General features: G+C 54.1%; 9 protein-coding genes across 9 annotated transcripts; 5 read left to right on the top strand and 4 right to left on the bottom strand.

Moving 5' to 3' along the window:
* Positions 1 to 787: 787 nt before the first annotated feature.
* NECHADRAFT_37658 (uncharacterized protein) lies at positions 788 to 2,229 on the bottom strand (the record flags this gene model as incomplete). Its single annotated transcript, XM_003051509.1, has 2 exons — positions 788 to 2,088; positions 2,184 to 2,229. The coding sequence occupies 2 exons, from the start codon at positions 2,227 to 2,229 to the stop codon at positions 788 to 790; spliced, it is 1,347 nt and encodes a 448-aa protein (XP_003051555.1).
* A 3,656-nt stretch (positions 2,230 to 5,885) lies between these two features.
* Positions 5,886 to 7,725, top strand: NECHADRAFT_68123 (uncharacterized protein; the record flags this gene model as incomplete). The annotated part of the gene is made up of 4 exons (XM_003051966.1): positions 5,886 to 6,191; positions 6,332 to 6,393; positions 6,447 to 6,705; positions 6,759 to 7,725. The coding sequence occupies 4 exons, from the start codon at positions 5,886 to 5,888 to the stop codon at positions 7,605 to 7,607; spliced, it is 1,476 nt and encodes a 491-aa protein (XP_003052012.1). The 3' UTR covers positions 7,608 to 7,725.
* A 52-nt stretch (positions 7,726 to 7,777) lies between these two features.
* On the bottom strand, positions 7,778 to 8,931 carry NECHADRAFT_99937 (uncharacterized protein; the record flags this gene model as incomplete). Its single annotated transcript, XM_003051508.1, has 2 exons — positions 7,778 to 8,719; positions 8,778 to 8,931. 2 exons carry the CDS (start codon positions 8,929 to 8,931, stop codon positions 7,869 to 7,871), a joined length of 1,005 nt encoding a protein of 334 aa, XP_003051554.1. The 3' UTR covers positions 7,778 to 7,868.
* Positions 8,932 to 9,337: 406 nt separating this feature from the next.
* Positions 9,338 to 13,453, bottom strand: NECHADRAFT_68119 (uncharacterized protein; the record flags this gene model as incomplete). Its single annotated transcript, XM_003051507.1, has 4 exons — positions 9,338 to 9,551; positions 9,602 to 10,151; positions 10,197 to 13,190; positions 13,245 to 13,453. The coding sequence occupies 4 exons, from the start codon at positions 13,451 to 13,453 to the stop codon at positions 9,507 to 9,509; spliced, it is 3,798 nt and encodes a 1,265-aa protein (XP_003051553.1). The 3' UTR covers positions 9,338 to 9,506.
* Positions 13,454 to 14,405: 952 nt separating this feature from the next.
* Positions 14,406 to 15,114, top strand: NECHADRAFT_99935 (uncharacterized protein). The gene is made up of 2 exons (XM_003051965.1): positions 14,406 to 14,784; positions 14,835 to 15,114. Exons 1-2 carry the CDS (start codon positions 14,464 to 14,466, stop codon positions 14,967 to 14,969), a joined length of 456 nt encoding a protein of 151 aa, XP_003052011.1. The 5' UTR covers positions 14,406 to 14,463; the 3' UTR covers positions 14,970 to 15,114.
* An 892-nt stretch (positions 15,115 to 16,006) lies between these two features.
* NECHADRAFT_73563 (uncharacterized protein) lies at positions 16,007 to 16,824 on the top strand. Its single transcript, XM_003051964.1, has 4 exons — positions 16,007 to 16,155; positions 16,373 to 16,486; positions 16,549 to 16,612; positions 16,669 to 16,824. Exons 1-4 carry the CDS (start codon positions 16,102 to 16,104, stop codon positions 16,701 to 16,703), a joined length of 267 nt encoding a protein of 88 aa, XP_003052010.1. The 5' UTR covers positions 16,007 to 16,101; the 3' UTR covers positions 16,704 to 16,824.
* A 55-nt stretch (positions 16,825 to 16,879) lies between these two features.
* On the bottom strand, positions 16,880 to 17,980 carry NECHADRAFT_59871 (uncharacterized protein). The gene has a single exon (XM_003051506.1). The coding sequence runs from the start codon at positions 17,909 to 17,911 to the stop codon at positions 17,066 to 17,068; it is 846 nt and encodes a 281-aa protein (XP_003051552.1). The 5' UTR covers positions 17,912 to 17,980; the 3' UTR covers positions 16,880 to 17,065.
* A 265-nt stretch (positions 17,981 to 18,245) lies between these two features.
* On the top strand, positions 18,246 to 18,810 carry NECHADRAFT_38065 (uncharacterized protein; the record flags this gene model as incomplete). The annotated part of the gene is made up of 2 exons (XM_003051963.1): positions 18,246 to 18,284; positions 18,394 to 18,810. The coding sequence occupies 2 exons, from the start codon at positions 18,246 to 18,248 to the stop codon at positions 18,808 to 18,810; spliced, it is 456 nt and encodes a 151-aa protein (XP_003052009.1).
* A 2,763-nt stretch (positions 18,811 to 21,573) lies between these two features.
* NECHADRAFT_78747 (uncharacterized protein) lies at positions 21,574 to 23,386 on the top strand (the record flags this gene model as incomplete). The annotated part of the gene is made up of 8 exons (XM_003051962.1): positions 21,574 to 21,608; positions 21,754 to 21,844; positions 21,983 to 22,066; positions 22,127 to 22,231; positions 22,282 to 22,485; positions 22,538 to 22,721; positions 22,771 to 22,950; positions 23,004 to 23,386. The coding sequence occupies 8 exons, from the start codon at positions 21,574 to 21,576 to the stop codon at positions 23,384 to 23,386; spliced, it is 1,266 nt and encodes a 421-aa protein (XP_003052008.1).
* Between the last annotated feature and the right edge of the window lie 653 nt (positions 23,387 to 24,039).

The following is a 24,039-nucleotide window of genomic DNA, read 5'->3' as shown; positions in this document are numbered from 1 at the left end:
CTTCGTTTGACAATTATGTTGAAGCCAACATGCTCAGATGTTGAGCTCTCAACAACACCAATCGCTCTTGATGTTACTCAACACCACGCAGAGTCTCACTCACAAACTAGCAAAATCGAGTCAGCTGCATAAATCATGATCCGTTCAACCATCGGAGAAATCCATGCCTGCAAGCCTTGCCCCAGGTTTCTGCACCTACTATGCGAGCTTAATTCAGCCTCCCAAGCCCACGAATCGCCATATTGCATCCATCCATCAACTGAAGGATTGCCCAGGCTCGCTTCACCATCCCCCTTGGCAATCCTTCATTAAGCAAGCAACTAAACAGACAGACAGACAGACAGCTAGGTAGGTAACCGTCATGTGTCGACGGGAGAGTATCTCATATCATTGCCATCTAGACTCTAGGTCCTTCGTAATTGAACTTCCAGCTTTCATTCTCGCCCTTATCATGAATCCATGCCATGCCATATAATTGTGTACTCCATCATCTCCCCTTAACACGGCATTTGAGCCAGCCTCTCTACCCTCAAGACGAATGATTACCGCCATTACACCGTGCCCACCTCTCACCTTGGGTATACAATAGGTAATGTCCACAGCCGAACCCCTCGACTAAGACACGAGCCCCCCGCCATATAGAAATTTCATCAGTCCCATTCATCAACGCCATATCCGTTCCGGAATTGCCATTCCGTTTAGTCCATTCCAGCCTATTCCATCCCCCAGTCCAAAATATTTCATCACTGTCGTTGAGCCAGAGCCACCACACCCGGCATCACCGACTTTATTTTCCTCCTTCCAAAGCCGCCAGTTGAGCTGACAGCACCTCGTTTCCTTTGAGCAGATCGTCCAGCCATTCTGCTGCCATTGTCAGCATTGTGCTTTTACTAAATCCACCTCCACGAAGCCCAGGCACAAGGTCACAGAGGTCCTCAAATCCCTCCTTAATGAGTGTTCGTCGTTTCTGCTCGCTTCGTATATGGTTTTCTCGTTTTTGTTCCTCTGTAAGGTTCTCCCGCGCTGCCTTGGCCCCATTAGCCATGGATTTTCGACGTTTGCCTGTTGAGACTTCATCTGTCGGTCCAGAAGATGTTGAGCCCAGCCGTTCCAACTTGGACTTTCGTCTCCTATTCGACTTTGGTGCGGTTGTCTCGTCTTGTGCATCCTCGTCCGGTCCTTCCTTGCTATTCCGGCTCTTCCGCCTTTTGCGCGGTGGCGCGTCTGTCTCTGGCAGTGGCTTTACGGCCTGTGCCAACCTATTTTGAGGGGGTGCCATCTTGGTATGGACCGGGCTGCTGGGTCGCGTATTATCGGCACTCTGGCTCGGCTCAAAACACTCGAGGTACTTGAGCTGCTCCTTGGTCAAAGATTCCGCCGTTTCCTTTTCTGAATTTGGCATGTACCCTTGGACTCGACTGAAATTCGCGTCAGATCCCCACTGATACTCAGCCGGTGGTGCTCGATGTTGACGCCTTTCCTGTGGTCCCGACATCCAGTCTGGGTAGTGCTCTTGCTCGCTGGCCGCTACACTGCGTCGATGCTCTTCACGAAACTCTTCTAGTGGTTGATGTTGAAGGTGTCCCACTATGGGGGCTGTCATCCGTCGTTGCAGGGATGCATCAACTCCGTTAGAAGCTTGCCGTTGGGCGGATCCATTATGAAGCAGCGTCGCGGCGGCATGAAGAACGTCGTCGGGCGTATGTCGATGATCTAGTTGGTGGTCTAGTTGGTGCTGTGACTGAGGTGGCGGTGGGGGAGGCGGCGGCATCATGTTTGGTTCCATAGGCATCATGCCGTGGAAGTCGCCCAGGTTATTGGGAAGCCCTTGGCCTGTTGGTTCAGGGAGGGAAGAACCTGGGTGATGGCCGAAAGTAGTTGAAGTCCCCATAAACTGTGGTGGTAGATCAAGCCAAGTGTCACTGAAGTTGAGTCCCTCGCCAAACGAGGGCATGTTGTAGTGATCAGCATTGATGTCCTGAAAGAACGAGTCCAGGAGTCTGTTGTCATTGTCTGTTAGGAGCGGATCGCCGGGCGCGGGCTCGGGCGGATCGGGGAGAGGAGGATCTTGAGTCGAGTCGAGGGTGTCTAAAGTCGCATTCCAAGTTAGCAAACAGTTCGCATATTCTCCGAGAAGCAACAAGACAATGCTGGGTATGGGGGCGAGTAGTTAGTTGACGTACAGCCAAAAGGCAGAAAAGGATCTGAGGGCGGCTGCGACGAACCCATCCTCGGAGCTTGCTGTACGGCGAGCATGGGTGCGTCTTTGTAGTATCGGGGTTCTTGCGATGTGCTGAGCTGGGGTGGATGCCAGCGGCCAGAGTCGGTGGGAGAGGTACGGTTGCTGAATCGGGATGGCGATGGGCGATGGCTGCCAGAGATGCTGAATTCGATAGCAGAAAGAACGTGGTTCGTCGTCCAACATGAAGCGTGCAAGTGCCAGGAAAGATCGAGTTACGAGTAAGTGCCTAACACATGATACAAGCGCGACGACGGAAGTGGCAGGTGCCTTCAAAACGAGAAGGCACACAAAACTGAAAGTCGCCTCAGGCAAAGCGCAGGGCGAGGCAACTTGGGCGAGAGTCGAAAATCAGCCAGGAGCTTGGAAACTTGAAGTCGCAGAGGCAGAGGCGCGGAAGGTGATCAGGCTGATCAGGTGAACTCGTCTGCGGCAGGACGCGGTTCGTGGGGTAGTCTTGGGTGCTTGGCGACTGGGGAGGCTTGAGCTAGACTTCTTGATCCAGATGCAGTGGTGGGCTTGCGGCGAGGAGCGAAGTAGTTGATGATGCAGGTATGGACGAGGTTTCCAGGAGTACGACAACTATGTAGGCAGAGTAGAGGAAGAAGGAGCGTCGGTTTGCGGTTGTGGGAGAGAAGAAACGTGGAAGATGGTATATGCAGATCTAGTGAGGATGAAGAGCGACTAGAGAGCAACAGGAACAGAAGGGATGGCGCATGTGCTAGGACCTACACCAATGCATCACATCACCTCCACTGTCCCAGACAAGAAGTCGGGACTGGAGCCTGATGTTACTCTTGCTCAAATGCTTAGAACAACGAAGCGCTTTTCGCCGGAAAAGGCTGGAGAAAGGGCTGTGTGAGGAGCGGGTGGCAGCGAGCGTCCAGGTGAGGATGATGGAGGGATGGGGATGGATGGAGCTGGTGGTGGTGGTAGTGGTGGTGGTGCAGGTGGAGGAGGAGTGGGTAGAGGAAGGAAAGGCCTGGACAAGGACAAGGACAAGCAAGGGTGGAAGGCGAAAAGCCCACCTGCACCTGCTGTGTCGACGGGAGCGTTATGGGCAAGTGGCAGGGCTTGCAAGGTTACTGGTACCTAATACTTGGTCGGTGCGTACCGGACATATTGGGGAAGGGGCGACCTAGACCCCTGCGGCGGGTCAATTGGTCAGTTTGGATCCGAATTGGGCAGGTTCTTTGAAGACTCAGCCGTGTGGAGCAGCCTCGGAACTTGGGAGAGGATTGTTGAAAAAGTACCATCTACATGGACTCCAACCTGGCGCTGCATCCTGACAGAGCATGTTCCCCCTCCCTGGGTCGCGAGGTCACCTGCATCTCCCACCAAGTTCCACATTCGACGTCGACTAAAAATCTCTGGTCTCCAAGTTGTTGGCCCTTGTTAAGAGTCTCGCCGAGTTCTGATCAATCTTTATTCATCTAACAAAAAGGATTCATTACGAGAGAACGAAACAAGATTTATGAGCGGAGTCGATATCGTTAAACTGCAGCAGCCGAATTCGTCAACATGTCCCCCGACACAGCCGAAACATGGAGTGAAGCTTTGCCATGACGTACCTACTGTACTGATGTGTGCTTGGCTTGAATATGCATCTAGGGGACAATCACATGCTTCCCAAGTGCCAACAACAGCTCTCTCACGACTCAGCTCCAGTAGCAAACCAGGCGTTGGCTACAGCTCTTTAAGCTCTCGGGCGACTCCGCCACCTTTTATTGACGACCTCCTCAGGCGGGCGGGCTTCTTACTTGCCGATAAAGAGGTTGGAGAAGGTCGAGTCATCTTTGGTGTACAGTAGCATTGATGATAGGCAGAGAACGCGGTAGATGTCTGGTCACTTGACCCGGGACTATCGTCTGCCGGCAGATAGACAAAGGTTATGCCATCCCGTCTGAATAAGCATCACCCAAAGAACCAACTCTCAATTTCCATACACGCCTCTGCCGCCCGTCAGTCAAAGCTGGCTAGATGGGCCTGGTCTGATGGCTTGCTGCATCGTCTCGTGACCAGCCCATGACCATGATCGGGCCGTGCCAGCATGACACCGGCGACAGCCAGCAGGGGAATGGCTCCCACTTGGACCACCTCCATGACATCTCGGGGAGTAGGGGAGCAAGACCTCCTCCCTGGTACGGAATGACCTGAACCATTCTGTAACGGGAACGGGGCATCCAGGCAAGGAAGAAGAGCCGAAAACCGTCCAAGGGCCGAAATTCGTCGTGGGGCTGGCTTCCCCTGTTCGTCGAGGTGCTTCTGGATGATTTCGTGCCTGCTGGTTCCCCCACATACACGGAATTGGGTGCGAATTTTTCATGCGTCGGCTTAGCTGAATGGGGATGTCAAAGTACGGGGTGTAACACTGCATAAGCAGGGTATGGTAATACTGTTAGGTATTTGAAATTGGCAGAGTAAAAAGGACATGAAGTATTTGGACGTTGGAATAGCTTCAAATTAGATAGAGAGCACCAATGTGTTCATCAATAACCAAAATACACGTGCCAGTCTCACAATATACACATGCTCTTTACCCGTTTTAACCGTCACACCTCATTACCCCAGAGCCTCTGGGCAGGTACCCGTCGTGCCTGTGACCAAAGCGGAACTCAGGCCACATGCATCTCTGCATGGCCGGTGATGATCTCAGCTCTCAGAACCACCTACATCCAACTTCCATCCCGTCTTTGCACTGGCAGCAAGCTCTCCTCCGCCGCCTCCACGCCATTTACAGTTTGACTTGACCTGTGCCTTGCGTTGTCATCCATACACACGAAATCCTCGTGTCCTATCAGATTCTAAACGGTCCCCTGATCTACCTGGCTCTCACGCCCCTCCTGGCATCATCACACCTCCAGCTCGGCCATCATCCGTTTGATTCTTCGTGTCTTTGACACCATCGCCGAGTTCATATTCCTTCCTGCGGCGATCGTTTCATCTGTACGGCTCATAGTCGAGGCCTACCCCTCAAAACACCATTCCCCAGGTTAGTCGCAGTATCCACACTCCTATACCTCCCCCCTCCGATTCGCGACTCCATGCCAGCCTGTCGCCTCCAGCCTTGCCAGGGGCCTACGATCTCATACCCGCAGTGGCAAGGCCTTTTACTCCCGAGTACCGAGAGTTCAGCTCCCCTGTATTTGTTCCGAGCATGCCGCGTTGGAATCGAATCCTCTTGTCATGATTGTCCACTTTCACACGCAGCCTCGGTGTTGAGCCGAGGCTCATGATCAACGGCCTTGCAACTCGTCTCCACAACTCCACAGCCCTTAGAGGAAGTTCTCTTGATCAAACTCCTGATCTTTCATTGTTTGATTTAAACAATCTCAGACTTCTGCAACCATTGTCTCAAGCCCTGAGGTCCAGATTGCCCAGTGCATGATGCGGTTGTATTCCGCCGTCACTCCAAGTCCTTAATCCTCTTGTCAACCTCCTTTTCACACCCTCTTCTTCTCCATCCTCATTACACTCGACAGGGGTCTTTGAATTGACCGCTCATCCGTATCCAGAAACCCCGCCAACGTCTTCTCAGGAACCCACCTCCTGAGTGCCACCTCCGCATACTAGCCTCGCCTCATCAATCCCACCGGCTGCAGGTCCCGTAGTCCTGCTTCGGTCTGCTGTTGTATGCGGGGGGAGTATGGCTTCCCTTGATGTGCGCCCTGCTCGCAAAGGTCCCCTGAGGCTCGATCCCGTCCCCGAGATCCTCCGGCCTCTGATCCGCGCTTATCTCCTGGGCTATGCGTCTGCCGTGGCTCCTCGGCTGTTGACGTTAGTGCTACAACATGTTGCCAAGAGGAGACGAAAAGCAGCCAACCAACTGTCTCTAGACTCAGATGACAGCTCCTTTGTCAAGTCTGCAACTCACATTGTGAAAACAGGGTTCAACCTCCAGCGCTTTCCAACGTTTTGTGCCGTGTTGGTTGGTGGTGGCACTCTCTTGCAGGTAACTGACCCCTTTCTGATCCTTCAAAGTCTTCACATGTAAGACGGGTCCTTCTCTGTGCCGAAGAAGTGGTGCCTTGCAGCTTTGACTCACTAGAAGCCTGCCTTTATCCAACTCATCTGATACTAACCGGTCAACAGGAACCTATCAAGAGCATCTTGGAAAAAGCTGCCAAGGGTCTCACTGAAGGAGCTCGTTCAAGGTGAGAACATAGTTCTTGGCGTTCTAACTCTGGTCTGACATTCACTTCTCCAGGCTAGCAAGATGGCTATCCACGTTCCTTGCTGGCTGGTTTGGCCTTCGCCTACTACACTGTTACGAAAGTCGAGCATATGAAGAGACTGTGCCTGCAAAGGGAGATTCTTCCCCTGGTGATGAACCTCAAAAGGTCAAGTTCGCTGGTCGAACCTTGGACCTAACGTTGTTCGCCGTCACTCGCGCTCTTGACGTTGTGATCGGCGATCTATGGTCGAGGCACAAGGCCTGCCGCGTGGCTTCCAAGAAGTGGTCAAAGGTAACCCCTGAACTCCGTCTGGCTGTAGTATGTCATCCCTCTGACTCCCTTAGGCCGAACGTTTCGTGTCGAAATTCGTTGACCCCCTCGTGTTTGCCGCGTCGTCGGGTCTTGTCATGTGGGCTTGGTTCTACCATCCCAAACGTCTTCCCCGCAGTTACAACAAATGGATCACCTCGGCTGCATCTGTCGATTTACGGTTGATCGAGGCTCTTCGCCGTTGCCACACGGGCGAGTTCCAGTATGGCAAGGAGACGGGCCAGTCATCCCTACTACAGGGGATGTGTGTCGACTACGAGTGGCCGCTTGCCTGGGGAGATCCTGCAGTGGTTGTGCCCATCCCCTGCCAGATGGTGCACATGGCTTCTGGCCCTTCGTGCGAATACCACGCTGTCAGCCGCTTCTTTCGAGCCTGGAAGTGGTCTATGGCTACATACCTGCCCCTGACACTCGCCCTTGCGCTCCGGAATCCGTCTCACAAGGCCTTCCGCCGAGCCCTCATCTCTTCTTGCCGTTCGTCCAGCTTCCTCGCAACCTTCATCGCTCTCTTCTACTACGGAGTTTGTCTCAGCCGCACGCGTGTAGGACCCCGCCTCCCCGGTGGCACAACCATCGAGCGACGCCAGAAGATGGATGGGGGTATTTGTGTTGGCACCGGCTGCCTCTTGTGCGGCTGGAGCATTCTAATCGAGACAGCCAGCAGACGCAAGGATATTGCTCTGTTTGTCGCCCCGCGTGCTATGGCTACGGTGCTGCCAAGGCGCTATCCGTTGGATAAGCAGTGGAGGGAGACTCTTGTCTTTGCAGCCAGCAACGCTATTGTATTTACTTGTGTTATGGAAAACCCCGATCGAGTTCGGGGCGTCTTTGGCAAGTTGCTGAAGACGGTGCTCGCGAAATAGGGGGTTGTACCTTTCTTTCTTGGTTTCCTTGGGTATACCCGGCGTGGGAGGATGTAAAAAGGGGTCTGTCTACATAGTCATATAGTCTTGTAATATGTAATTTATTATTGTGCTTACGTTTTCATGGCAAGATAGCACTGAGGCACATCACATTCACGTAGTAAGACAATAAGAGTTGAGCCCATGATGACTCTCAAAGCACATTCATAACTCCATAAACCATGCAAAAATATGACGTCTTATTCCTCATGAAGCATCAAGTTATCCCTTGAGCCAAGATACAGCCCCCAGCACAAAGATGCACGCCAAAATGTCCCCTCTCACAGTCGAAAAGATCTGTGCATACCGCAACGCAATCTCAATATACCCCTTTGCCGGCTGCGGCAAGAATCCCACAACAGTTCCCACGATGCCCGCCGGAGGTGTACCCCGCTTGTCGAGGAAGAAGCGTGTCGTGAGGAGTACCGTCTCTGCCGTGGCAAACGTCCAGAAGAATAGCTGCTTGCGGTGTTCAAGCTCTGTCTCGAGCTCAGGCTCCGCGGCGGCGGTCAGGGGGTCGGCGGGAGTTGTGCCGGCGAGAGCAGCACGCTCACGCTCGACCTTTGTTCCAGTGAAAGGAGTGAGGATTACGATGTAGAGACCAAGGCCGAGAGCGACGAGTGCGTGGAGGAGACGCCAGAGGTTTGTGGACGTGCTCCGGACAGGGGCAGCAGGTTGAGGAGGCTGAGGTACGGCGCCCGGCATACCGGGGAAGGGAGGCGCCGAGCCCGGTGGGAAACCGGCGCCGGCCATAAGCTGGGACATCATCTTCATCATAGGGTCTTCATCGAGACCACCAGGGGTGCCCGGGGCGGGAGTGCCATTGCCACGCTCAAAGCCGAGCATCATCTGTCGGAGCTGTTCCTCGGAGATGGTAGGCTCCGGCGTCGGGGATGCATCGCGGGCGGAAACAGTGCGCTTGGGCTCGTAGTAGTGCTCAGAGATGTCAACCTCTTCAGGGTCGGCGTGGTCTGCTGGAGCAGAAGATGCAGTGGTTGTAGCGGCTGCGGGTGTTGCTGTAGGAGCTTCGGGAGAGTCTGTGGCGGTCGTGGTCGCAGTATCAGGCTCCGGCTCTACAACATTGGTGTCAGCGGCGATTCTTCTTCTTTCAACTCTCGAACCGTCACTCACCTCCTGGAAGACGACCTCCAAGACCAGTAATCCTGTTCAGTCTCGCAGAGCCACCAGCCTTGATCTTGGCTTCTCGTCGCTCCTTGCGCAGACGCGCCTGCTCGGCCGCCCTCTTTGCGGCGGCATCTTCGGGGCTTTGTGCCGTATCGGACATGATGGCGGTAATTTGTGAGAGCTCTTGGAGGAGGAGTAGAGCTTGTGGTGGTCAAGATGTGGAGGGCGATGATGTGGTGTGTACTTCTTGGCGGAGGTGGGAGCTTTAGTGGGACCAGGTGACAGCTGGCGGTGGAGGATACCGACTTACCCTAGATGAGAGTCTCACTAAATTAATTTCAACGGAAACCGAGAATTCCCTTGAATGCCTACCTTTACTTAAAGAATAGGTTTCTAGTAGTTGGTTTGTGTGGCGTCTCACTGCTTCTCACATAGGAGACTCACGATAATCCAAAAAAGTAACAGCTCAACGGGCTATATAGTATCACACATCAGCGTCTGTACAAGAGAGAGGACACAACAGCAAATCAAGACACCACGCTCATCAACACATTACATAAAGGCACCGCATTCATCATATACTTTTCTAAATCTAAAGAGTCCAGCCTAGGTGTCGTCGTGAATGTCATTCCCAATCATACACCTCCGCTAAACCATCCGACCCCCTCACCAACATCCTTTGTGATTGTCCACAAGCAAGTTACATTAAGACATGTCGTGTATTCCAACACTTACTCACGGCGTAGCCCTGCTCATGCTGATAAGGCGCTTGACACCAACCTAGTATTCGAGTTAGCTTCTGTACAATTCACGGGACCATATAAACTTACCATCCAGTTACCACACTCCTCCGTCTTGTCTCGCTGAACCTCAACCTGCAGCTTGTGGGCCACATCGTAGTTCTTGGCCTCAAGGGCTTGTGCAAGCTCTGTAAGCTGATCGATCGTGCTGGGCTGAAGCAGCTCCTCATTGTTGAGGTGGTCGAACAGAATATTGAGTCGCTTCTGCGTATCCTTGACCTGGGGGGCGAAGTTGGCGGGGGCCTTGACAGCAACTCGCTGCATATCCTGACTCAGAATGTCCACCAGACGCTGCGCGCTGGGAGGGATATGTGATCGGTCACCTGCAGGGTGTCGGGCCTTGGGCGGCGCGGCGGGCTGAGGTGGAGGAGTTGGCTTAGGAGAAGAGGCAGCGGGAGGGCCAGGTCGGTTCATAGGAGGAGGTCCAGTGGGAGGAGGCCCGGTTGGAGGTGCGGAAGGCTGGGGCGGGGGAGCACCGTAGGACTGGCTTGGAGGAGCGCCATAAGGAGAGGGTGCGTACTGGTTGTGGGGAGTCGACTGCTGAGGAGGCGCTCCAAACGAGCCAGCTGGCGGGGGACGGCTAGCAGCACCTGGAGGCGGCACCGAGCCTGGGGGGTGGCTGAACTGCTGCTGCTGCTGCGCTACCGGAGTAGGGGCATACCGGTTGGAAGGAGGTGCTGCGGCAGGAGGGGCGTTGTAGGGAGACGCCGTTCGAGGGACGACATGGGGCATTGGCGACGGGATCGCACCCGCAGCTGGAGGGGGAGGCGCGTACGGGTTGTGAGCGCTGGCAGCCGGGGGAGGAGGCTGGAAGTTCTGAGGAGGGGCGGCCAGGGGCGACGTGACTCGAGGAGGAGCTGGTCCCTTAGGAGGAGGTGGAGGAGGAGTGGCTCCGGCTCGCTGTCCGTAAGGGGTTGGGCCTCCTGGGGGAGGAGGAGGGTGAGAGGCCTGTTGTCCAGGGAAAGGCGAGGTCAGAGGTCCGACACTCGGAGTAGTCCTGCGTGCTGGTGGTGCCTTAGTGACCAAAGGAACATCGTTCCAGTTGTCCATGTTCTTAGCCTTAGAAGGAGGTGGCACAGAGGAAGAAGGTGTCGTGTTTCGAGGAGGTCCGGCCATGGGCGGAGGAGCACCGTATCCATGCTGAGCGGGCGGCTGGTAGCCACCAGGGGCTCCATAACCAGTCTGAGCAGGTGGTGCGTAACCACCCTGAGGCTGATAGGCATTGCCACCTTGAGGCTGATAGGCGTTTGTCGGGGGCATGTACTGCTGGGCTGGTGATCCAGTTGACCGAGGAGCCGGGTTCTGGGCGATGCTGCTATAGGGGTTGGCCGCAGTCTGAGCAGGAGCCGGAGCCGACACGGGCTGGGGAGGCTGATAGCCCATGGCGGGCTGGATTCTGGACGAAGTGCGGCTCGACGATGCTGGTACTCTGGCGGCGGGTTGAGCAGCAGGCTTCTTGGTGGCAAGTCGTACACGGTTCCTGGCCAGTTCCGCAGCGGGATAGTTGGATGGGAGAAGGTCGAGATACTTCTGAGCAGTCTCAAGCTGACCATGGCCAGCCAGGATATCAGCATACTCAGTATACTTGTCGTACAGCGTGGCGAGCTTCCAGTCCGCGCTCAGTCCCTTCTCGCCATCCTGGAACTTGGTGACATGGCGGAAGACGGTGACCTTCTCGATGAAGTTTTGCAGTGACTTGGCATGAACGGAGAAGGTAGAATCTCCAGATGCCTCCTTCAAGCCAGCCTGCTCTGCCTCGTCCAACTCGGCAGCCCAGATCGACACGACCTTCTCGAGCTTGGAGCCAACCAAGTAGCAGAACGAAGCATCCTTTCGGGAACCATCCTCGTTGATCCTGTCTCCCAGCGCCTCGCAGAGATCCGAGAATTCGGCGGGGTCAGAGAAAGTGCAGATGATGGCCATGGTCTCCTGCCAGTCCTCAAGGTCGGCATTGTAAACGACATCCCAAAGGTTCTTGGAAATGACAGAGCCAAGGAGGCGCATATAGCTAGGTTGGCCGCTCTTGCGAGCCAGATAAGCAGACTGGACCTTGTCAACGAGCTCTTGGCCGCCACAGTTGGCGATCAAGAATGCATCAGCGAAGCGCTCCTCCTTCAAGCAACGCTCAGTAGCCTTGGCAAAGTTGCCCAGCATCAGAGCTCTAGTGATATCCTTCTCAACTGGGCTATCAGACTCGTTGAATAGTTGGAAGGGGTTGTCAGTCTTGGCGTCCTTGGTAGCAGCAAGGTTGGACAGGAAATCGTCGTCCTCGGCCTCGCCGCCTTCAAAGAAGCTAGAAACACGCTTCTTCTTCTTGTCTTCGGCATCTTCCTTGGTCTCGGCCTCAGCATCATCATCAGCCTCTCCCGCTTCCTCCTTAACACTGCCGTTGGCAAGCTCCTCCTCATTAAAGCCGAGATAATCGACAATCTTGCTGCGAGGGTTATCGCCTACGAGAGTCTCCATCACCTGCCAATCGGCCTTTTCCTCCTCAGACTTGGCCTGCTCAATGCGATCGGCGCAAATCGAAGAGATATCACCAGAAGCGATGGCCTCTTGGAACTTCTCGGTGGCAGAGGACACATCGGAATCGATTGAGAAGTTGGTAATCACGACCTTGGAAGATCGCTTTTGCCCAGCCTGGACAGGGTTGGCCTTGAACACCACAACCTTGCCTCCGAAACCGAACGAGGCGCCAATGGGTCTCTCGAACCAGTTGGGAGCCTTGGCCAGGGTCCAGGATGCCTCCTGGGGTTGGTCTTGAGCGGCGCGGAAAAAGTCTTCGTCATCCAGGTTCTTCTCGGCCGCGGCCTTGGATGTGTCGGGGTTGGTGTTTTGTAGTGTCTGCACCGTGATCTTGCCGTCGAAGCTGGCAGTCGCCGAGAGGTTGGGGTTATGAGGGTTGAATCGAGTGAGGAAAGTCCAGTTTGTCACTTCAGGCAGCTCGCCATAACGCTCGCCGGTGTTGGGGTTCCAGACAATGGTGCGGTTATCCTTGCCTGAAGAGAGTAGCAGGTCGCTATCTTGTGAGCACCATGACAACGAAAGGACACCTGACTCGTGACCCTGGAGTGTTCTCTCGGGAGCATTGGAGTTTCGGAGATCCCACATCAGAATGACGGGTGTGTTGTCATCTGGAGTCGCCGTCAAGAGCTTTGTGGAGTGGTTGGGGTCCCAGGCGATGGAACTGACGGCCTTTCGGCTGTTGTTAAGAGTCAATGAAGCTTTCTTGGTCTTCAAGTCCCACACGGTCACGAAACCACCGTTACCGCCAGTTGCAAGAATGTGAGAGACCTTCTGGTTCCATGCAAGGCATTCGATATCGTCGGATCGGGCGGCCGTGTTTCCTAGCCTGAAGGGGTTTGCGATGTCGTTCACATCGTAGATGAAGAGCTCGCCCTTGGCGCCAGCCGTGGCCAGGATCTGCGGCTTCAGGGGGTTGAATTGTATTGTCTTGATTGGGCCGGTGTGCTTGGAGGTTTGTGAGATCAGGGCATCTGAGTCCCCAGCAATGAGCTTCTCGGCGTCCCAAAGATCCAATGAGCCGTTCTCGAGAGCACCTGCAATGATACCCTTGGGGTGATCATCGTTGGCGGGACCCCATGCAACATCGTAGAACCTGGATTAGATCAGCATGTTGTATTTCCCTGCAGCTTCTATGGCATAATTCTACCTAGCGTCGGTGGTGATGCTAGCGACAGGTTGCAACTCGAGGCCTTGCTCATGGTCGTCCAGAGCAAGATCCCAGAGCTCCAGCTTGCTCTCGTCAGAAAAATCGGCATCGACAGCGCCGGCACGAGTACCGGTGACCAAGACAGGCTTGCCGGCACCTGGCGACCAGGCGAAGGCGGCCGTTCGGGGTATCTCTCGAAGGCGCACCATGATGGTGATGGCGGGGGACTAATGCGACGAAGGACCAGCTCAGGATGACGTTTAGAGGTGGCGGTCAATGTTATAAAGACAAAAACCAAACAATTCTGGCTAGACAAGGGCCAGGCGGTATTAAAGAAGTTGTTGCCTCTGCCCGCGAGTATAGCTTCGAGGTTGATCGAAGCAGGGCGAGGTTGGGCTGTCGGTTGTCTTTAATTGGGAGGTATGATGCCAGATTGCAGGCTGCCCTCCATGCTCAGGAGCTCCTAACAGCGGACACGTCCGTGCCCCTGAGTAGTCGGCTGTCCTCGAGGTGGGCCAGCTATCACGTGATGACTCAGCTGGGAGCTATCTTTAGGGGCTTTAATTCTTGTGACCGTGGCATCTTTGGAAGCAGTGAAGAAATGGGAAAGGTCAGATGTAAGTTGGATGATAGCAGAGCTTATTGTTTGTTCCTTGTCCATTGTCATGGCGCTTCAGGGTCAACGCCCATACAGGCTAGAGGGGTACCCGAGCGATCGTCGGCTCATACCGTCGATATTGCAGCCACAGAACTGACTTTCTTGACGCTCTTTGCAACCTGCCTTGATGAGACTATTTGCTAGCCAGGGTTTTCTCTTATACGCTATTAGGTGGTGGGTGATATGTACGTAGTAGGGTAGGGAGCACTTGTAAGAGGTTGACTTGATGATATGCAGCCCTTAAGAGGATCCAACAAGCCCAGCCTTCTTCTTCATGGGCATTTCTGGATTATATCTGGAGTTTTTAAATTGATTCTACATTGATGCCCTGCAAGAATGCTTCTTCTAAACTGCCCTTGATGGACAATTGACTTTGAAACTGAAAGCTGTTTCTTTGAGTCTCAAGCTACACATCACGTGACGAGCACGGAGCTTACCACAACCAAGTAACCGTTGCTCTGAGCCGCCAGCAGAGCTGTATGAGATTCACGACGACAGCTTTACACGATCTTCACCACGACTCCTCATATTCATCGTCTCCAAATCTCATATAAAACGACAATGTCAGACGCAGCTCGATGGAAGGCAACCGTCTACGTTGGTGGACTCTCCCAGATTGTCACCACAGGTCACATCCTTGACGCCTTCATCCCGTTTGGAGAGATTGTCGACTGCAAGTTGCCAAAGCCCGAAGCACCAAACTCTGGAGAAGCCCACAGGGGATTCGCGTATGTCGAGTATGAGGACGCCGCCGATGCGAAGGAGGCAATCGACAATATGGATCAGTCGGAGTTTTTCGGAAGGATCCTCAAGGTCTCACAGGCCAAGGCACCCAAGAGCGCCGACGAAGGACTGGGTAGTAAGACTGCTATCTGGGAAAAGGTATGTTTGAATATCCCCTCTCACTCATTCGATGCTGACTGAGCGTGCAGGAAGGATGGCTGGCCGAGCATGCGGCGGATGAGAATGACAGGCTTGGAGATGATGCAAAGGTAGTGCCAGATTCTGGCCCTGACCCCATGCAAGGGTTGGAGGGACTCGACGTTGCAGGGCCGAAACCTGAATGAAAGAGATAAGGGAAAATTCGGTTTGGTGTTGACTCTACGGCTAGCATAGCGAGGGCGTTTTGAGGCATTGGATTCACAGGTTACAGGTTGGAAGGGCATGAGATATATATCATCACCGAGAATATTCAAGATTTATGCCTGATGGAATTCACTGCTACCATTCTCCCGACATGTACAGTACTGCCCCCCGTTGGCGAGTAATCATTTCCAATTCCCCGGCAGGCTCCCCAGTCTTTCAGTAAGGGCTTAGTGCTCCTGCTTCTCCTCCTCGCCGTGGGCCTCGCCGTGGTGCTCGGCGCGCGAACCGGGGCCCTGTCGCGACAGGCGGAGGTTCTTGTCGACGATGAACTTGCGGCTGATGGAGTAGGTGGCAGCGCTGAGGGCGAAGCCAACGACGACGGCTGGTACGGGTTGTTAGGGCATGGAAAAAGGACTCAATGGGGCAAGATATGGCTTTACCGAGGGGGTACAGCTCAGGAGGGATCTGCTTGAGCTTTCGGAGTCGCTGAGAGACGGTGTGGCCTTTATAGATTCGGTTAGTTCCCAGCCCATTGAACAAGTTTCGAGTCGGTATTCGAGTCTCGAGCGGTCCGAGAGAGGCTCGGCGGGAGCTCCCTAGTTTCACGTACCGGCCTGGTCCTCCTTCTGCGAGACGGAAACATGGTCAGCACTGATTGATGTCATAACCGAAGATTCCATCCATTGCACTCACGGGAACGGGTCGCAGCATGCGAGGCGTCTGCCTGAACATCCGGAGAACAGCGGTGGAACGCATCTTGATGAGTGGGGAGGGTCTGTGAGAGGTCCAGAGGAGGTGATTCAATTGGAAATTATCGGCCTTGGGAGGGAGTGTTTGGAGTTGGCCGAACGAACATCTGATGTGCAAGCAATTGCCAGCCAGCGGGACCCACCAAATCCGGGTTGGGTGCCTTACGCCATTGGCCCGTGACGGCCTGAGGCACAAACCCAAGCTCTCTCCCGGGAAATCGAACCACCTGATTCGAGCCGGACAACGTCGACGCATCAACCTCTCTCCATCCAAAACCGCCCGCACCGAGCTCCATCCGGCATTGACCTTAGACAAATCTCCCCTCCTTTTCCCCAAGTCAATTCCTCTCGAAACCAATTCACAATGGCGGAAGACGGTCAGGAGCTTGTCACCAAGCCCTTCAAGTTTGTCACTGGTACGTTCCCTAATAATCCCGCTGGGGCGGCTGCCAGCGCCGCCCTCGAAAAAATGACCTGATTCGATCCCGAGGCTAATAATTCCGCGCAGCTGGTAAGCAACAATCAATCCCTTCCACGACCGACGACCATCGACGACGACCCGACGCGCGATCGATACTCAATTGCACTATCGCCAATGGCTTCAACTACACCAGATCTGACATGATGACCTCCTAGGCACCGACGCCCGTTTTCCCAACCAGAACCAGACCAAGCACTGCTGGCAAAACTACGTCGACTACCACAAGTGCATCCTCGCCAAGGGTGAGGACTTTGCGCCCTGCCGCCAGGTACGCATCGCCGAACACTACGAGAACCTATTCGAAGCTCCCGGTTACTAATTGGCCCCTAGTTCTGGCTCTCTTACCGATCCCTCTGCCCCTCCGGCTGGTACAACCGATGGGATGAGCAGCGCGGTACGCTCCCCCTTGGACAACTCGACTCCCTTAAGGCATACTAACGAATCATACAGAGGCCGGAAACTTCCCCGTCAAGCTGGACGCTTAAGTTGGACATGTAGTCTTGGAGTAGTGGATGGTTTAGAAGAGACAGAGCAGACACACTGCAATTGTATCATTTGTGAAGCTGCCTGCTGTATAAAATCCTCGTAAACGCTGACTTTTGTCCGAATCCTTCATCCCTTGAATCAATGACATGGATATCGTGACGTTTTGCTGACTCATGCCATTGAGTGGACTATTATTGGTATCATGTGAACTATCAAACTTCAACCGGAAGCGCTGGCAATTCAAATCCCAAAAAACACCAAGGGTCCCCATGCGCCGTAATCCCATTAATCCCGGTTGTCATTGGCCGGCCCCATCCGGCCATAGCAACCAGAGACCAAACTCATGAAAAGGGTGTAAATATCACTTTCCCTCGGCCTCTTCATCGTCGGAGCTCATAAACTCATCATCCTCGTCAAATCCAAAGAATGTCCTCGCCTTTTCCTTCTCAAGCTTAGTTTGTTCCACTGGGGGCGGTGTTGATCCCTGAGACGAGGCACCCTTTTCCTCATCCGAGCCGGATTGCTCATTGCTCGTCTGTGTAGAGTTTGACTCGTGAGAGGTGCTGAGTAGGTTGTCCTTGTAGTTGCCGGCCTTCATGGCAGCCAGGACAGCATCTCGGGTACGCTCGCTGCTCTCCTCCTTGTCCTCAACCCATTTGCCGTCAAGCCGGCTCTTGCTGCCCGACTTGATCTCGGCCTCCTTCTGTTCAGACAGCTGGACAATCTGCTCCCAGCGCTCGCGGCGCTTCTCTTTCTCCTTCTTCTCCATCTCGGGTTTGATGGCGAGGTACTCAGCCAGAGCCTTGGCCTCGTTCACCGTGCGCAGCCGTCGGCCATCCAAATTACGGCTAGAACCGTGGTCTTCTTGGTTCTTCTTCTTCCGAGAAGACATGCGACCACCCGCAGCTCTCAGCTGTGATCCAAAACCACCCTTGCCACCGCAGAGCGGCACTGCCAGTCGCAACGACAAGAACTCATCTTCGCTTGTCGAGAGGTATTCAGAGATTGGCGATTCCGAAGCTGATGGTAGTTGCTTGTTTGAAAGAGTTGTGAGGATGAGTCTGGACTGAGTTGTTGGCAGTCGCTCATCGATGCGATCTCGCAGTTCTGTAACGGTAGTTGATGAAGGAAGAGGCAGGACAAGTGTTGGTGGCAAGTCGAGACCGGCAAAGCTGGTAACCAGCACGTTGAGGTTTCGCGACGACATTCTAGCGCTTGTATGGATCGTGAAAAGTCGACAAGAGGAGAATCGGAGGGTGTTGTAAGTATTTGCCTGATGTTGACCAGAAAAACACTGGGTTGACAAAGCTACTAGGCCGATGGCGATTCTAGGTGCCACCTCACCAGCCACATCGATAACCTCATCGGCACGTGACAAACCCACCAGCCACGGGCACACAGCAAACCCCCACTTCGCTACGTCGAATTTCAGAGTAGGGTTTCCGCCCACAAAAGTTATCCAATTTGAGATCTGCCTTCGTCCCTCCGAAACCTGCCACCTTCCAACATCGACCCCTTCGACGAGCAGCAATACCGCCACGATGTTGATTCCCAAGGCCGACCGCAAGAAGATCCACGAGGTAATACAGACTCACCCGGCGCCGCCGCAAGCAGCTCCCGCCCGCGAGAGAATGAGCCGCGAATTGGCAAATGCACAAGAAAACAACCCAAGACTAACAATTCCGTCAGTACCTCTTCCGAGAGGGTGTCCTCGTCGCCCAGAAGGACTTCAACCTTCCCAAGCACCCCGATATCGACACCAAGAACCTGTTCGTTATCAAGGCTCTTCAGTCCCTCAACTCCCGCGGCTACGTCAAGACCCAGTTCTCGTGGCAGTACTACTACTACACCCTGACCCCCGAGGGTCTCGACTACCTGCGCGAATGGCTTCACCTCCCCGCTGAGATCGTTCCTGCTACCCACATCAAGCAACAACGATCCCACGCTCCTCCCCGTGGCATGCTCGGCGAGGGCGAGCGCGAGCGAAGACCCTTTGGCCGTGGCCGTGGTGGCGACCGAGGCGACCGTGAGGGCGGATACCGACGAAGGGATGCTGGCGAGGGCAAGGAGGGCGGTGCTCCCGGCGAGTTCGCTCCTCAGTTGTGAGTTTCCTAAACAATCGGACATGAATGACAGCGCAATTGGCTAACAATACTCTACAGCCGTGGTGGTTACGGCCGTGGCCGTGGCGCTGCTCCCCCCTCTTAAATGAACCCAATTTCCTTGCGATGGTGAACAAATGGGCTGCATGGCAAACGGTATCGGCATGTACTCATAAAAATGGAGGGCAATTTTCACCATGGGTTTGGCTCGTGTGACAGGTTGCGTGGGAGACAGACAGACACCATGGGAGTTTGAGGGTTTAGAACCTCGGAAATCATTTGCATCAGGGTCGATTGCTGCCGCCGTCAAAACGAGATAATTGCTCGGGAGATAAACGTGAAGACGTCAAATCTTTAAAGTGATCCATGTGAAGAACGATACGAATATCACCTACCTACCTTACCTCTGTCGCCTACCTGCCTGCTAGACCGGACACTGTCCGAGGGGAACGATCCGTCCCGCTGTTCTTTGCGAGAAAGGTGTGTCCGCTGAGTGACCTGACCGTGAACTCACCCTTGATCCTTGATCGGTACGTGCCTCGATGAGTGTGGTAAGGAAGCTCGGGACTCACTGGAAAGGCAACGTCTAGAAGCATTCTCGGCTGAACGGCGAGGACTCGTTTGTGCGTCCGAGACGTGCTTGACACGACAAGACAAGAGCAGCAGCTGGCATTGCGCTCGGGGTAATCGTAGCTAATTATTCGGGGTAGAGTGCAAGTGTCGGACGGTGGGTTGACTCTTACGTCAGATGCTCCGTTTAAACACGTTCTTCTCGTGAGGCCTACACCTCAAGGACACCTTGGCCGTCACCTTGAACACACCACCGAGCTGTGTTGCTTCGAGGCTGTGGCGGCGAGTAAGGTGAGATTCGAACATGCGGAGCCGCGAATGGTAGGTGAAATCCTGGGGAAAGGGACACATCAGGAGCATCCAGATTATTCCATGCGTCTTCTCCGCATTATTCTATGGAAGTAGAGCTGAAAATGGAACTTGCTCTGCGGCTCCGAGTCGAAGCTTTACATGTTCTCTCCACATGAGCCAAGGTGTGTGTGTTGGTGAAGATGGAGGCGCAAAGTCCCAAAACAGCATCTCCGCCACTTACCAGGGTGTATAAGTGGTGAGAGTCTGGGGGAGTTGGACGTTGGGGCGGGTCATACGTGGGAATGCCCTCAATCATTCACATCGACATGCTCACCTCCGCAAATCATGCAAAAGGGGTATGTGCCGCTTGCAGGCCTCACCACTTGCAGGCATCGCCTTCCGCATGCTGCCACGGGCTCATCTCTCATCCTCGGTGAGAGGCATATTCTCCCCCTGTCCAGGCTAGCACCCAACCAGAAGCCAGAATGCTGCTGCGCCGAGGGTTACGTCGTTGATATGACAATCCACATCACGAAGTGAAATCGGTAAACAAGATACAAAACGGTACGATACCGTTGCCCACGGCTCACCTTCTCACCTCACCGGAGGGTTTCACGGCCTCACCGGATACCGGCACCATGGTCCGGGCCACTCACGGCGTCTAGAGCAACGGCAACGGCTTATAGAAAACAGACCACCGTCCAACGCCCGTTTACTACCAACGGCCGCTCGGCTGAGTGTCCTGGGTTTCCCTTGCCTTTCTGACCTTGCCTTTACCTTGGGTCGCCATGCGTCTTCGCGCCCAGCCCTGTGTCGCCTTGCCTTGCATTGAGAGGCTGCGCCGGTCTGGACCTGGCTGTTGTATCATGCATGTATCGCCATGTTTGTGTCTCGGTGAAACCGAGCCAGGGAGCTTCCCCATGGGCGATGAGGTGCATATGCCTGCAGTTCATACTTGCTTACCTAGGTAAGCCTGTTGAAAGCAGGTACCCAGCCGTGACAATTGTCGTTGTTGCTGGCCCGAGCTTAGGAGGCGTTGGAGTCGAGTTGTCCGTGTAAGTATACAGACCTGAAAGAGACGACCCCGTATGATAAACTTCTGCCATGACAACGCTGACTTGAGCTTGTTGCAGTGGAAACCACTCAAAGAGGCACGCTGCAGCCATTTTCCCTTCCTTGTTTTCCCGATATCTCCCCCTTTTGGAGGCGTCATGACGATACGGTCGAAAGGACCGAGGGCTTTGACAGGATCAGGGGATGTTGGACTGGGGAAAACGGGCTCGAGCTTTCACCATGAGGTGACTCTTCCACACTCAGCGCCCACCATGCTGGTCGAGATTGGGCGCCCTCCAACATGGCCGCACTGCTACTGGTGCGGAGCAGCACGAACCACTCGCTTGGGTGGGAGGCAGATCGATGCTTTCACCATGTTGGGCCATGGCTTCCTGGCATTTCCTGATGTCTGGCTCGGTGGCTCGGTGTCTCGCCGGGCATCGTGGAGGTGGGCAGAGCGAGATACCCCTGGAATCATGGGCTCCTGGCCGACTCCTTGCGAGTCCCGACGATACCTTGCGACTCCTGGCGACTTCTGGGCCTCGTCCTCTTCCCTTTCCCCTCGGGAATGAGCGTATCCCGGTTGTTGAAATACCCGTTGTCCTTCGATAATCTCCCCATCTTGTCTTTATCTCTCGTCAACAAAAACCCGCCTTTCCTCGCTTCGATCTCATATCTGGCTCAGTCAACAAGCTTCCTCTTCTTCTCTCAACTCAGCAAGCTCAGGGATACACATATCCCTAGACACTTGACTTGTCCTTAACACCTCGTCGTCAGCACCTGTCCCGATATTAACGCCTTTGATCACTTCACTCACCTCCATCCCACCTCGTCCAACCCCTCTTCAGTCAAAATGGCGACTCTTCCCACAGAAATGAAGGCTCTCAGGTATGTCAAGACCCTAGACACAGGCACTCGTAGCTTTATATACCCACCATGGAGACCATCAAGGTCATCCTTTCGCTTGCCATTAGCTCGACAGCTTGGACTCCAACATCCCCTTGACTAACATCGATCTCCACCCTGAATATAGATATGAGAAGCCCGAAGATTTCTCCATCGTGACCGTCCCGCTCCCTGAAATGCGGGACAATGACGTCCTCGTTCAAGTCAAGGCCTGCGGTGTGTGTGGAACTGGTAAGTCGATACTACCGCTTCGTACAGGGGATATGTAGCAGCTGACCTCGGATCTTAGATTTGGTGATTACCCCAACTCACGGCACTGAACATGATCGTCAAACAGGGGCTGACAATCACACTAGCATATCCATGAGGGTGAATTCATTGCCAAGTTCCCCTTGATTCCTGGTCACGAGACCGTCGGTGTCGTCGCCGCCGTTGGCAAGGTTCGTGTTTCGATCTCGATAGACCTTGTCTGGCAGATCTCGCTAACCCGCATTACCTAGAACGTCAATGGATTCGCTATTGGCGACCGTGTCGCTGCCGACAACAGTGAGCTTTGCAATGAGTGCTTCTACTGCCGAAGAGGCCAGCCTCTTCTCTGCGAGAACGTCAGTAATAATGGAAACTCACAACCAATGACAATACTAACGACATGCAGTTCAACGCCCACGGTGTAACAATGAACGGTGGCTTCGCCGAGTACTGTGCCTATCCCGCGGCCAAGGTCTTCAAGATTCATAACCTCTCCTGGGTCGATGCTACTCTTCTTGAGCCCGCCTCCTGTGCTTGCCACGGTCTTGAGAAGATCCGACCTAAGCTGGGCTCCCACGTTCTCATGTTCGGTGCTGGCCCTACTGGTCTGGTAGGTTGCAGTTTCAACAGTCGTCGCCATTCGAAGGCTAATGACGTTATAGATGCTTGCTCAGCTTCTCCGACAAAACGGTGGCTGCAAGGTCACCGTTGCTGCGCCCGGTGGTTTGAAGATGGAACTGGCCAAGAGCCTCGAGGCTGCTGACCAGTACATCGAGCTTTCGCGATCCAATCCTGATGAGCAGTTTGCTCAGCTCAAGAAGGAGAACCCCTATGGCTTTGACATCGGTAGGTCTGTTTTGGGTAGACAGTCACTCCGGAACTAACATTTGTATAGTTGTTGAGGCTACCGGCTCCGTCAGAATCCTCGAGGACTCCATCAACTATGTCCGACGTGGTGGTACTCTGGTCGTCTACGGCGTGTACGCCAACGCCGACCGTGTCTCTTGGCCCCCATCCAAGATCTTTGGTGATGAGATCACAATTCTGGGCTCGTTCTCCGAGACCTACATGTTCCGTAAGTCATGCCTCGATTCCTGTTCTCTGTTGTTTGCTGACTCCCGGTTACAGCCGCCACCATTGACTACCTCGACTCTGGCAAGGTAAAGACAAAGGGCATCGTCAACAAGACCTTTAAGCTCGAGCAGTTCGGTGAGGCTCTTGAGAGCATCAAGAACAAGTCCGCCATCAAGGCTGCCATCGTCTTTGACGATGAGGAGCCCGAGGTCACCCCCGAGGAGGTCGAGGTTGCCGAGTCCACAAAGGCTGAGGCTGGTGACGAGCCTGAGGCTGTTGAGCCCGAGCCCGTCGAGGCTGAGAAGCCCGAAGAGGAGAAGGTCGAGAAGCCCGAGGTCGAGGAGAAGGCTGAGGAGAAGACAGAGGCAAGCGAAAAGCCCGAGGTTGAAGAGAAGAAGCCCGAAGAAGAGGAAAAGAAGCCCGAGACATCCTCGTAAGCGGCGTTCTTGATTCTTTGTCGTTTGACTTTTGTTCTCCGGGTTGTTCCTTCCGAGATGGTTCCAGTTCATGTAAGAGGGGGGAATCTGCACGATGATTTAACGGAGCAAGTGGGATCGGATACAGATAATACCTGCAGGTGCCTAGGCTGCCAGAGACGCCTTTTATCATTAGCACTTGTATTTCTTCATGCATTCTCAAATAGACTCAGGATCCTCTTTTCGTCTTTTCTTTTGACGGATGCTTCCCCGCAAGACAGCTGCATCTATCTGCATGTATGTCTGCGGTGGAGCTACTTGGCATGATTTCAAGACCAGATCCATGCTGTGCAAGTCAGGCCATGTTCTGAGCTGAAGGGGCTGAACGAGAGCGGTGAATACCTTGGCTCTTCTTGTCTTCTTTTTGCTCCTTTTGGCAACTCAGTTGTGAGATGGCCGCTTATAGGATCCTATCAGATTTAGAAATAGGCCCGAACCACCCAATAAGATGCGGAAACATGGTGAGCGCAGCTTGGAACCCAATTCTCAAGCTGACATGAGATCAGATTAAATGACTTGGCCTTCCTTTTAAGCTGTCATAGCCACAAGAGTGAACATCTGGTGGTGAATCCTAGTCCCGCTAGGCCACTTTGACTGCATGCTGAAGCTTTTCT

The sequence above is a fragment of the Fusarium vanettenii genome, assembly GCF_000151355.1.
Source record: "Fusarium vanettenii 77-13-4 chromosome 4 genomic scaffold NECHAsca_3_chr4_2_0, whole genome shotgun sequence".
In the NCBI taxonomy this organism is placed as follows: Eukaryota; Fungi; Ascomycota; class Sordariomycetes; order Hypocreales; family Nectriaceae; genus Fusarium; species Fusarium vanettenii.
Note: the sequence above shows the minus strand (reverse complement) of the source record. Positions and strands in the feature narration are given on the sequence as shown.

What these genes read in the sequence shown, in the direction of transcription:
- NECHADRAFT_99935 (XM_003051965.1), top strand. Translation starts at nt 14,464, where the DNA reads ATGTCAGACGCAGCTCGATGGAAGGCAACCGTCTACGTTGGTGGACTC. An exon ending in AGACTGCTATCTGGGAAAAG is followed by an intron (nt 14,785 to 14,834) that starts GTATGTTTGAAT and finishes CTGAGCGTGCAG; the next exon opens with GAAGGATGGCTGGCCGAGCA.
- NECHADRAFT_73563 (XM_003051964.1), top strand. Translation starts at nt 16,102, where the DNA reads ATGGCGGAAGACGGTCAGGAGCTTGTCACCAAGCCCTTCAAGTTTGTC. An exon ending in CCTTCAAGTTTGTCACTGGT is followed by an intron (nt 16,156 to 16,372) that starts ACGTTCCCTAAT and finishes GATGACCTCCTA; the next exon opens with GGCACCGACGCCCGTTTTCC. An exon ending in ACTTTGCGCCCTGCCGCCAG is followed by an intron (nt 16,487 to 16,548) that starts GTACGCATCGCC and finishes ATTGGCCCCTAG; the next exon opens with TTCTGGCTCTCTTACCGATC.
- NECHADRAFT_59871 (XM_003051506.1), bottom strand. Translation starts at nt 17,911, where the DNA reads ATGTCGTCGCGAAACCTCAACGTGCTGGTTACCAGCTTTGCCGGTCTC.